The sequence below is a fragment of the Phoenix dactylifera genome, chromosome 3 (genome assembly GCF_051530095.1).
Source record: "Phoenix dactylifera cultivar Ajwa chromosome 3, Ajwa_hap1_PhDact_Kaust_v1.1, whole genome shotgun sequence".
In the NCBI taxonomy this organism is placed as follows: domain Eukaryota; kingdom Viridiplantae; phylum Streptophyta; class Magnoliopsida; order Arecales; family Arecaceae; genus Phoenix; species Phoenix dactylifera.
The window spans coordinates 52,610,275-52,623,545 of NC_143192.1; the positions used below are offsets into that span (position 1 = coordinate 52,610,275).

At 39.7% G+C, this 13,271-nt stretch overlaps 1 protein-coding gene across 1 annotated transcript; it reads left to right on the forward strand.

The window, feature by feature from the left end:
- On the forward strand, window positions 1–10,871 carry LOC103706171 (uncharacterized). The gene is made up of 2 exons (XM_008790206.5): window positions 1–229; window positions 7,400–10,871. The coding sequence occupies exon 2, from the start codon at window positions 7,535–7,537 to the stop codon at window positions 10,493–10,495; it is 2,961 nt and encodes a 986-aa protein (XP_008788428.4). The 5' UTR covers window positions 1–229; window positions 7,400–7,534; the 3' UTR covers window positions 10,496–10,871.
- Window positions 10,872–13,271: the final 2,400 nt, after the last annotated feature.

A 13,271-nucleotide genomic window follows, 5' to 3' on the forward strand; every position in this document is an offset into this window, starting at 1 on the left:
GTTAATCAATCGAAACTAAAACGGAACGACGAGGGAGGGGAGCGAGAAGGGAGGATTAAGAAAGAGAAGAGCGAGAGAAAGGAGAGAAGGTGAGAGGGGTTTTCTCTGGAAAGCGAAGGAGAGAGAGAGAGAAGGAGAGGAGAGGAGAGGGAGAAGAACGCGTGACGGCTAACGACGGAGAGAGAGAGAGAGAGAAAGAAAGACAGTTTAGGGTTTCTTCGAAGCTTGGGTAATTCCACGCCCCTTCTCGATCTATTCCATGTACTTCCGTTTTTCTTCTTAAGTGTCTTCCTGTTTTTCCTTACTTCTTCCGCCTCTTGTTATCATTCTTTGGAAGGCTGTTTGTTTTCCGTTTTTCTGGTTTCGGATTTCTTTTTATTTTGTTTTCTGGAGTATGGAGGATGGGGAGATGGAATAGGGGTCTGGATTTGGAACGACTTGGCATGAATCTTGACTCTTTTTATCTTTTCTCTCTCATTTTTTGGCTTAATTTGTGGTTTGTGAATTTCTTCTCGCCCAATTTATTTACGGAAAGGGTTTTTTATTTTTATTATAAATCCTCTCTCTGATTTGATGAATTTCGGTTTCGTGATTTGGAGTTTTTCTTGCAAGTTATTGGGGTTTCGAATTAGGGTTAGATCTTAGTGTCATGGTTAGGCTTATTTCTCGTTTAAGATGGTTTCCCATGAAATTTTTGATATTGAATTTTGAATCTAATACTGTATTTTGTCCCAAAATCTAATACCACAATTTTAATTTCCTTGTTGTATCTGATGTATTTGATCGATTTTTTTATTTTTTAATTTTTTTATTACAAGATATATTGTCGACGGAGTTTCATTAAAGTTTGGGTTGAATTTTGTGCACAAATTGTGTGTTTTTCTTTTTTTCAGTTGGTCAACTAGCGATATTTTGTTTTTTTTTAAAAAAAAATACTGGCTAAACTATGTGTATCTATTAGAAAAGATTTCACCTTATCTGCCAAGCTGAATATGATTTGCTTTATTGACTACTTCATGCTATTTTACAAATATATTGTCAAACGATATTAGAATATTAGAGAGTGCTAAAAAGTTCTTATGTGCTTTGGTGATGATTATCTGGTCAAGGTTACTGTGCTGATGTTGACCAATGTCATAGGGTATACCAACTCTCCAACAGTTGATGTGTTGTGTACTTGTGTTCTATCCTGGTTATGCGGCAGTGATTGATGATGTGATGAAACATATTGGAAAACTGTTCACTGGTGCCGAACAAAAACACGATCTATATTTTCGTAACAAAAGATTTCTTTGTTATATTTCACCTAACGAAGCCAGTAGTTTCTAAAGTTTTGGGCTGGGTTGATCGTTTAGTGTTTACTTATGGCTGCATCAAGTTTGTTCCTTTATTAGCCTTTTGGAACTCCCCCTAGGGGTGGCAAAATATGACCCGACCCGCCAATCCGACCCATGTTCGACCCGCCATAAACAGATTGGGTTTGGCCTAAACAGGTTCGGGTCGTAAACAGGTCGACCCGTTTAACCTGTTTATTAATTGGGTCGGATACGGGTTTTAAATGTTTGACCCGTTTAAACCGTTTAACCCGTTTAACTGTTGGCAGGTTAAATAAGTCTAAACAGGTTAAACGGGTTAAACAGGTTAAACAGGTTAAACAGGTCTAAACAGATCTAAACAGGTCGGGTTGGGCATATTAAACAGGTTGGGTTGGACAGGTTAAACAGGTCTAAACAGGTTAAACGGGTCAGGTTGGGCAAATATGTTAAACAGGTCGGGTTGGGTTGGGTAAATAGGTTACCTGTTTATTAAACAGATTAAACGGGTCGGGTCGGGTTACCTGTTTAATAAACAGGTCAGGTTCAGGTTGTAATTTCTGACCTGTTTAATAAACATGTCGGGTTCAGGTTTATGATTTTCTGACCCGACCTGCATGTGACCCGACCCGTTTATGATCCGATCCGACCCGATTGCCACCCCTAACTCCCCCTCCCTTTCCTGTTGCAATGCCTCTCTCTGTGTGTGCGTGTGCGCGTGTTATCCTTTTATTTTTATTTTTTTTTTCAGTTTTTTTGCTCTGCAGGATTCTTTCTTTGAAAGTTTTTCTGGCTTTTTTTCCTGTTACTTCATCGGTTTTTGATTTTTGTTCTCATTATCATCCATGTGGTGATGTGTCCTAGTGTACTAACATAAATAATGTCAAGCATATTACTTACTATTGTCCATCACATTGTTTTTAGAACCAAAGGAATAAAAACTTGATTCAAGGTGGTAAAATTGGAGAAAAAAAATAAAAACAGAGAATATGTGCTGCTTTCGGATGGGTTATTTTTTAATCAGTTCTTGGATGAGCTGCTCGCTGGGAGTTCAGGAAAATTTCCATAATAATACCATGGGAAGAAGATATACTATGAGAAGTAACCTTGGAAAATAAAGGGAATACTAACTGTTGGCATTGTATGAGCAAAATCTCTGGGCATCACACCATGGCAGCCGCATCTTTGAAACATAGACTCACATCATGGGTGCAGCTTTATAGATGAGTTTGATTCGGGTCAGATATGATAAGATGCATACCTGATCCTACTCAGCTTAATGGGTTCAGCTTTAAACTTCCAGCTTCCTCAGTGGATAAATCTTGAACTATTTCCCCCCACTTAAGCAGTTTTTTCTCCTGATAGGAATTCAGATTTTGATTATCTTGAACCTGATGATATGCAAGTCCAATGCTAGTGGACTACACATGCACATGCCAAGCTGGTAGATGATATGCTGGCATTAGGTGTATATTTTAACACATCAATCAGTTATTGATATGTAATTCTAATATTATTATTTTGCATGCATCATGGAATTTGTTTTACATTTTTTTTTTAATGGTCAGCATGTTGGTTCGATGATCCATTCAATCCAATCATATAAGCTTGTTGGATCCAATTTTTAGATTCAAATATCCTTTTGATATCAAAATATAGAATGCTTGATAAAATAAATATTTGACTGTAGGCAGTTAGAGGAGTGTCCTTATATTTGAAGTTCTGTTTTTTTTTTTTTTTTGCGGGGGTGCCAGGTGGGGTTTAACACATGGATATGTTTGGCAAACATGCATATTGGGCAGAAGGACAGCAAGTCAGACATGCATACTTGTCAGAAATTAATTTAGCAGTGATTTAATATCAAAACCAAAATTTAAAAATTATTGCTTTTCTTTGTGTTATGCAGTAATATAAGGATGCCTATGTTAAAATATTGCCAAGACATGCTTTACATATAGTGAAATAGTTGGTTCATTTTTGTAGTTGTCTCCGTCTAGCCATATGTAAATGGTGGGTGTTTGACTCTCTTAGGAAGACCTATCAATTTTTCACTCAAAAAGCCATTATGCAGATTGAAGAAAGCTGAAATAATCTTTGGCTCAAGGTTATTGTTTTTTATTTATGCTTTTGTTTGTGGATTATAATCTGCAAATTTCCAGATATGTTTGATGCCCTCGCTCTATTCATTTTGCTATCATCAGGATGGTGCATCTGACAAGTAGTGTGTTTCTGACATAACAACCTCTGGGTTAAGGCTCACTGGTGTATGATAGCATCATTAATCTTTTTGAAGAATAATAATAAAAAAAAAGGTTGCTAATGGCACATCTAATAAAATGCTCCTACTCTGAAGGTACGACTAATCTAGTGTTAACAAAAATTATACTTTTGATTGGTTGTTGTTGCTTGATCAATAAGCTGGTAAAGTTTTCTTAGTTTGAATCTTATGTTTTAGAGAGTGCTTTCTTCTTGAAGTTTTCCCCCTCAATACTTCTTTAAACAAGTTTCAGTTTTTGCACATGTTACTTTCACAACAAACTGAAAAAAAGAGTATTCTCAGCCCCTTTTTCCCATTTGAATTTTTATTAATATGCTGGGGGCTGGACAGATCAAATAAAGTAAACAAAAAAAATGTAGCAGGAAGTTATTTGACTTTCTAACTTCATCATTGTTCAGAATGAGGAAAAATTGGCTGTTCAAACCAGATTCCTTAGCCAATTTTCAGAGAGATTGCAAATTCAAAAGAAGTGATTCTAATATTCCGTGCTAGCCAATCCGTGGTGCTTTGTTAACTTACTTTTTCTGAATCTACTTTGATAGTTTGATTTGTCCAACAATAATTTATGTTTTGTTTTGATTGGTACTATTATCACTTTAATGAGTTTTGTAACAGTGCTACCAATCATTTCCAATTAGGTAATTAATGCCGTTTTTCGCACTCTCTTTTTAGCAGCCTGAGCTGTTGGTACTTGGTTATGTTTTTTCTAAGTGAAATTCCAAACTATGATACACAGTTGCATTAAGTAAATCTGCGCAACATAATCAAAATTCTTAAAATGAACTGCCTTCACTTTGAAATTTTGATTCTATGTTTTTATTAAAAACTATGTCCATGTTATGTTATGAGAAGCTATCTTAAAAATCATATACTTGTGCAGGATGGGACTTCCCTCTCCTATCTGAAGAAAAGAAAAATCATATACTCGTGATTAGTGAATTTCCTTAGCTAATGTTTTGTTCCTTCTGTGCATCAACCATGCTATCGATGGTCTGGACTTGTTTGAGGTTCCTGTATGCATTTTCCCATCATCATTTTTGAGATAAAAATAATTCTTCATTTCTTTGGGAAATACACTGTGCCATATAACTAAATCATGAAACTTCACATGGAGTATTTTAAATCTCTATCTTTATTAATGTTCAAACTATCTACCCATCATGTCCATGAAAAGCTAATTTACTTATAATTTTGCTGACTGTTAATATGTTAAGTTGAGTACTGTTAACGGTTTTTGTACTGCCTCACTATGGTAATACTGTACATTCATCTCTCTAGTCTTAGTTCCTTTAATCAGATCTGGGTGATGGAACAGGTTCGAATATGAGCGCCATAGAAAAGCTTGTGGATTTTAAGAATACAGGCCACCAAACTGGTGTCTTAATATATAATGTGACATAAAATAAAATGTTTATCTACTTTTAGTTGTTGCATTCAATATATATACATTCATGAATCACGAAGCAATAAATTGGAAACTAGTTATTGAATTGGCGTTGATTTTTGATAATACATGGGGCAACAAATTATGCATGATTGAAGACTGGAGAGGAAGCAGTAGGTATCAGCTGCATGAGTGAAAGTTTGATTTATGTCCCTTAAAAACCAGGATTAGATGACACTGCATGATATAAATGTTTGAGAATTGACTGTGCATTTACAATATGGTACATTGGTTGGAGCCAGGTTGGTTGCAAGGTGGTAAACAACACCCCCCCCCCCCCCCCCCCCTTCTTCCTAGAAGAGAGAGAAAAAAAAAGGAAAAGACGAAACCACACCCACTAGTGCAAAAAAAAGTTAAAGTGTTTGGCTATATGGTTAGTAGACTGCTCCTTTTGGTATGACTTTTGTTACCAGTAACTTCAAGGATTAAAGTTGTGGAGGTTTGGTGGACTCAAAGAGGTAATATGCCCCTACGATCTCAGGGACTAGTTGTCAAGTTGCTTGGTGGGTGGGTTGGGGTTACTTTTTTCTTTTTCTTTTTTCTTGTTTGGTAATTTGTGAGTGGGATTTGAAAGGATGGATTCTGTTCTTTGGGCAATATGGAGGCATTTTCATTTATACCCATACATCAGCAGTTATGCATGGAAGGTCAGGATTACATGTAGCAGTATACAGAAAAGTCAAACCGATCGCACAACTTGCACATGGAAATTTGAGTTATGAATTCAAATCTAAGTTGAGTTTGGGAGGGAAGAGTAAGAAGAGGAGGAAGGTGCTCTATTATGATCTTTTTTTGAAGAAAAATGATTTCAAACCCTCTTTTGTTTTATCAAAGAAGATGAAGAATAAGGACGAAGATAAATTATGTCTTTCTGTTTACTCGATTTTAATATTTTATGTTCAAATTTCTTAATTCTGTTCGTTTTTTTCCTCAATTTTTATTCACCTTAATGCTTTTTAACTCCGTCATGTACTTTAAAATCTGGATATGGAGCAATATCTTCTGCTCTCATTTTTTTTTTCTAAGTTGCTTGCAACGCCCTTCCTAGACCCTCCCCTCACCTCTCCTCCACACACACACACACACACACACACAAACACACAAGAAAAAAGGTAAAATTTTGGATATGGCACTGATGTGGCAGATGCATCTTGGCATTCTTTTCATTCTTTGGTAGTATATTCTTGTAGACAGATACTCCTCTATATGGTGTCATCCTCTTTGGGATTAGTCCGTCATTGTTTTATCTATGTGGCATTATGTTGTATTAGAATGGTATAAACTCCAAGACTCCTTTTCTGATATGGATATATCGGACTAGGTTTTTTACAGAAACTTGCAAACCAACCATGCAAACTTTGCTCGTCCTATTCCAATCTTTACCTTTTTGCTGTCCCTGTCAACTTAAATCTTAGTCCTGTCCAACATTTACACCAACTGCAATAAATGAAGAAACTCATTATTCATTATCTCCTCTTTATCAACGTCGATGTAACATTTTTCTTGATATTTAGAAAAGAAAGGTATTCTTTGAGTACCAGGTTCCATAAATGTCAAGAGCCATGATAATAAATGGAAATTCTCTCAGTATTGGTGTAGAGCCCTCAATTTGGTGTTAGTTACTCAGGATGCTGCTTCACTGAAATATAACCTGCAGAGATCGTGGTTGTTTGTACTGATAGTCTGAAACTTTTACTATTGTGACTCCCAACATTTATTTTACTTGTTTAAAATAGTACCAAACTATCCTTCTAGGCGTATATGCATTTCTAGTGCAAGAAAAACATTTGGGTAACAGATGATGAAGGTAAAGCAATTGTCATTATATGTGATTTCAAACAACTATTAACTTTTGAATAACTAATAATCATTGTGTGGAGGAAGATTATGATCATAATCTTAGCTTGTTTGATCCAATAGAAGTGCAGTTTCTGTGGTTGGTGGGTGGACAATTGTTGTAGAGAATTTATGTGCTCAAAGAGCTGTCATCTTTTGAAGTATATCCCATGTGAATACTCTTCTGCTTGTTTTTTAAATTTAACATACTTTTCAGAACATGTGACAGATGGAGGTGTAAGTCCTTACGTTCTTTTAAAAAGTTAACTCCTGTAGTGGCCACTTCCTTCTTGAAACATGTGATGGCTGGCTTGATGAAGAATTTACATACAACCATGTCGGACATTCTTAAAGTTCATGTTTCACTTGAAGTGTCGTTTCTAGGAGAATTAGTGCATGATTTCATGTATTACTTTCTAAGAACTTGAATTCTGAAATTCCCAATTCATCAATATGTGCTATTTGTCAAAGATTATTAGAATGATAGGTTGTATGATTAGTCAACTAATAAATTTATGTTTACTGCAGGAAAAAAATGCCACATCTACTTGGTCCCAAGTCTCTACCATTTTTTCCTCAACTGTTTTGAGGTAGGACAGTTTAATATCAACATGTTGCGCGGATGTCATAATTGAAGCTTATAAACTTATTGTGTGAAACAATATGACACTTGAAGATTTCTTTACTCTTAATGAGATGAAGAATGGGGTTTCAACTCTTCCAAGAGTTGAAGAACTGATTTCTGCAATGGAAAGACAGAAAGATTATGTTATGAAGAATGCAGGCGATACTGCAAGACAGTGGTCAGCTGTTGCAGACACCTTGGCAGCCACAGAAAATAAGGACTGTCTTAATCGTTTTGTTGAGTTGAATGGGCTCCTCTTTCTTAATCAGTGGCTTCAAGAAGCTTTGAAGTGCAGTAATGATGTTAGTAGTAGTATCATGGAAGAAGTAATACATTCGCTTCTGGGATCCCTTGAGAGGCTTCCAGTTGACAAGAAAAACTCAACTGCTGATGGAATTTGGGCAACTGCTGAACAACTGCTAGGTCAGAAAAATCCTAGTATAAAGGAGAGGGTGAGGAATTTGCTTGATAAGTGGAATAATGGAAAGGTTAATGATGTTAGCCAAGATATGGAGAATGGTGGCATATGCCAAGATAACCAGCACAAGCCTTCTGCTGACGAAAACAGAATTGACATTTCTTCATGCAATTTGGGGGATGAGGAGGGGAATTGCAGGGTAGATTCTGCTGGGACTGAGTCTCACCACTCAGATTTTACAAAATGCTCTGACAGTCCCCAGTTGGATATAACCAATGATGTAAAAATTTCTACAGCAAATCAGACAAAGCCAACTGAATCTCAGAATTCAGCAAATGCAAATGTAGCAGAGATTAATTCACTGCGCTCCTCCCATGCGTCAAATTCTTGTCAGGACAACTTTTTTATTACAAAAGAGTCTGTCCCAGCAGTGGGAATGGCTTCTGCTGACTTATGCAGTTCTGTTGGCAGGGGAAAAGCTGCTGATGAACAGTCTGAGGCTTCAAAACTAAAATATGTTGATAAGGTGAAAGAGATGGAGGTGGAGGTAGGAGTGAATATGACAGAAGTTGACCAATGTAAAGCTAGTCAAAAAGAAAGTTTTAATGCACCAACATCTTCTGGTTTATCTGCGCCTTTATCTGCACAGAAGATGGAATCCACTATATCATGCAATTTTGATCCCAGGGAAAGCAAATCTTGTATATCAAAAGCTTCTGTTGCTCATGTTGCTAAGGATTCTCAAGATTTGTCCAGCAGTGTATGTGAACTAAGCAAAACAGATGGTTCTGAGAATTCTTTCGCAAGGAAAGAAGCTGTGGAAAGTGATCGCGGCATTAATGAGCATTGCAGCAAGGCAAAATTGAAGGTGAGGGAAGGAGGGAACCTTGTGATCCCTAGTAGTTCTTCAAAAACGATAAGCATGAAGGTAACTGGTGAGATGGACAGGAGGTCAGAAATGGAACTTGAATGTGGGGAGATTGATGCCTTGGAGGTTGCACGGCAAGTTGCTCTAGAAGTGGAACGTGAAGTTGTTGACTACAGAGAACCATTCTGTAGCTCTTCTCCTGATTTAGATTCAGAGGAGAGAGTGCAAACCTGTAGCCCTGAGTTGGTAGAAGGCAAACAGGATCAGCCAACAATTGAAGAACTAAACCAGATTGAGTCACCAACTGGGAAAGGTCTTTCTGATAGTTCCCATTCTCCCAAGGATGATAAGTCAGAAATTCCAGCACAAAGTGGCATTGATACCGAGAGACATGAGAAAGATATCAAACCTGAGTCGACAGCAGTTGCTGAAGAGGCAGTCTCTAAGATTAGCAAGAACGTATGGGACTTCGATCTAAACAAAGATGTGTGCACTGAGGATGATCACCCAATAAACTCCACTCTCAACAATCAGGTCAACCTGTCTGCACCTAAAGCTATCGTTGCTGCTTCAAAAGGAGCTCCAGAATTGCCAGTGAGCGCATTTTGCTTCGAAGGTGAATTGGGTTGGAGGGGTTCTGCTGCCACGAGTGCTTTTCGCCCAGCATATCCTCGAAGCACTCCAGACGCCGAGATGCATTCAGGTCCAAAAAGCAGAACAAGCCTCCCTGAGATAGACTTGAATGTGGCTGAGAGTGAGGATAATGTGGCAGTTGAACCAGCATATGTAAAAGAGGTCCCTCATCTATCTGCCTTTCCTTCCAGGGAATCTTCAATGGACATTAGTTCAAGAAGAGTAGAGAGGCTCAAGCTGGATCTTAATCGTCTTGGAGATGAGGATGTGTCGCCACATCCATGGTCGTTTTGGAAGCTTCATCACCAGAATGGAGACCAAAGCCTATCTGCTGCTGCATCATCCTCGGGGCATGTTTCAATGAAAGACTTTGATTTAAATGACAACCCATCTTTATTCGACATCGGTGGCTCTCATAACCCGAATAAGCCATCTTCCAAGGCCTCAGGCATGTCTGGAAGCTCCAAACTCGACGATCCTGTTGTTACAATTATGGGATCGAGGATGGCTGTGGAAAAGAAGGATTATGGGAACCAAACCCAGCAATCATATTTGGGGAATGTACTGGGTTTAGAGCCGGCTGTCTCTGCCCGACAAATGCTGCCTTATGCTCGCATGCCGCCGCCGCCGCCTGCTTATGGGTATCCTGGGCTTGGCACTGGTCCCGCCATGGCTTACCCTTCAGCACTGTATGGACCTGGCAGCATCCCGTACATGGTAGATTCAAGAGGGGCCCCCGTTGTACCACAAATAATTGGCTCGGCAGGACTGAGCGGTGCACCTTCTGCCATGCCCCCATTTCTTACGAGCGTGCATAGCACAACCATGAGTCCGAAGGGAACTGGTTTGTCCCAATCCGGTTTGGATTTGAATTCTGCCATGACATTTATGGACAGCGGGAACAGGCAATCAGGGGGTTTTAGGCAGTTGTTTATGCAAGGGCACGATGGTTTAATGGAAGAGCAGGCTAGGTCTGCCTCGCAGCTTGCAGGTTCAGGGATGACCCTGAAACGCAAGGAGCCGGACTGTGGGAGGGATCCTTGTACTTTGGGTCACAAACGGGTGACGTCGTGGCAATAGCCTATTCTCTGAGGCTAACGGATTTGTTTTGCTCTTATATTTTTATATTGCAAGTTCCCTTGGTGCCGGAGGTGCCACGGTGATCAGAAGAACTGCTATTTACATGATCGGCGCCTTGAGGATAAATTGACCAATTCACCATGTGGGAGTGGCTTCAGGAAAAGTTAAATTGAATAATGCTGGTTATAGATGATGAAATTTGATTCCTGGGGGAAAAAAAGGTATTATTGTTTCATCTTGGTTTTATCCTTTGTTTTTTTTGTTTTTTTTTTTGTTTGTTTGTCATGTAGGCAATTGCATGTGGGATCGTGTTTCTGTGCGTTCCTCAATTAAGCTAACAAAATGAAGGAAATAGGGTTATGCCTAAAAGGCTTCATGATAGTATCGTTTGTATATTATGCCATGATCGTGATTGTGTGGGTCTCGCACGTCATGTACTGTATGGGGACGATATTAATATATTCGTCACTGCAAGTATAGACCTCTTTAGTGCAGTAACTCGTGTCGGAAATATAGTGTGTATGTTAAAATTATTATATGAAATGAATTGACTTAGTTAACAAGTTTGGGCCACGTTTAGAAGTTATTGAGGGTGGACTAGGTTATAATAGGCTTTCAACTCCTTTTTCTGGGCTAGAGCCTAGAAAAAACACATGGTGAGTCTACCAACCATCGTACCACCTTCTTCTTTCTTTCTTTGTTGCTTTTTTGGTACTGCAGCGGCTTACACAACTTTAGTGTGAGTATAACCAGTAGAGAAATGAGATGGCATAAGGATGGGGTTGGCTACAAAATATGTCCAAAGAATCTTTTTTTTAAGTGGTGGGCAACAAAAGAGATGATCCAATCTGCAAGCCCTGTTCGCCTTCTGATACACATGAGTAGCTTGAAATGAGCCATAATCTCTCGCCATTCTATGGATATCCTTTAGCAGTGGGTGGCCATTGCCCCGCCAATCCTCATCCTGAATCCACTCAATCATTGTAGCTGAGTCCCCTTTCAGAAAGATAGTGTCAGCCCCTATAATACGCCTCACGTAGATGATGCCCTTCCATGATGCTCTGAACTCTGCCCCTAAAATTGTCATGTCATGGGTGCACCGCCCTCTAGTAGTAATCAAACTGGAGTCATGACTCCTGATCGCAAAATTCATACCTCCTCTGTCTTCGCCTGCAAACACTACCGTTGAAATTTACTTTGAGATCGACGGAGGTGGGGGCATCCAAGAGACGAGTTAGTCTGGGCGCTGCAACAGTGAAGTGGGAGTCCCAGATATCTCTAGCCATCTCTGATGAAGTTGCCATGGTAGTATTGATGACTCGGCAGCATGAAGGAGAGCTTTATCCATCACAGACATTGGAGATACCTTCCTATCTTCAAAGAACCGGGCATTTCTATCAAACCAGATGTGATAGACCAAGTAAACACAAGTGATGCCCCACTCAATAGAACTCGGTCTCCAAAAGGACTCCCTCAGATGGCGTAGGAGTTCCTCAGCCTACCACATGGACCATGGCATTGAAAATGAAGCCCTCCTCCATACCTGCATTGCCCGAGGGCAACCGAGAAGAGCATAGCCGATAAACTCCTCCATGTCGGGGCACTCCTCGCACATCAGAGTAGTTCTCACGCCCCTTCTGGATGCCACCTTCTAGATGAACAAGGCTACACGAGGGTGGACACACATCCTCTAAATCTATCCACCATCGATTTCTCGGATTCCCCTTCCATCAGTGCTTGCAGATCTCTGGCTCGTACCTTCACTCTCCCTATTGAAGTCCAGACCAATCTGTCTGTTGACTCCCTAGCAGGAATGGAAAGTGTTAGAACCCTCTCGGACAACTGCTCCCCACCATCGATTTGTCGAGTGTTCTCCCCTCCTATCAGTGCCTGTAGATTCCTCGCTCGAACCTTCGCCCTCCCTAGCCTGTTTCTGAATAGCTGCTCCAGGGGACCTCAAAGGCGCCGACAGCATAATGGTGTTCGATAATAGGTATATCAGTATCGAACTAAGAACCATGCGCACCAGTGTCACTCTGCCCATCATAGAGAGAGTATCCATCTGCTATCCCTCAAGCCTGTATCCAATGCCCTACTTGATGGAGGAGCAGTCCTTGCAACGAAGGCGACGATCGATGATAGGTACCCCCAAATATTTCAATGTGCTCTCCTACTCGCCCACTCTCAGGATCTGCTTAATGGCGACCTTCACTTGTGGCTTGATCTTTGAACTAAATTAAATAGTTGACTTAGCTAGATTGACCCATTGGTCGGAGGCTACACAATAATCTTCAGGGATCCTTCGGATGACCATTGTCATTTGCCTTGTCGCCCGAGCTAGAAGCAAATAATCATCTGTAAATAAAAGGTGCGAGATCTGAATGCACAACTTTGAAACCTCAACAGAAAGTACAATTCCAAATGTAAAGCTTCAGAACTAGAAAGTGGTGTAGATATCCTGTCCGGCTAACACAAGTCATATGAATGTTAGGAAGCTGAAACTTCACACCGAGAGCTGTCCACTGATAGTCGCATCTGACATGGAATCCCCCGGACTGCAGAATATCAAATCCATATGTAGCCAAGCTACAGGAAAGATACAACGAGAAATACATCATCAGATGGTAAGGTTTGAATATATGGCTGAGAATCCCCTGCATAGACTAAACATGACTAACCACTGTATAAGAAGACCCATGGCAAGTCAGCAGGAAAAATATAAAGTGGGCTGCACCAAATGCAAAAACGCTAACATCATCATGGCTCATCATATGGA

Bases quoted from the DNA above. Each gene is read 5' to 3' on its own strand.
- LOC103706171 (XM_008790206.5), top strand. From the start codon at position 7,535: ATGACACTTGAAGATTTCTTTACTCTTAATGAGATGAAGAATGGGGTT.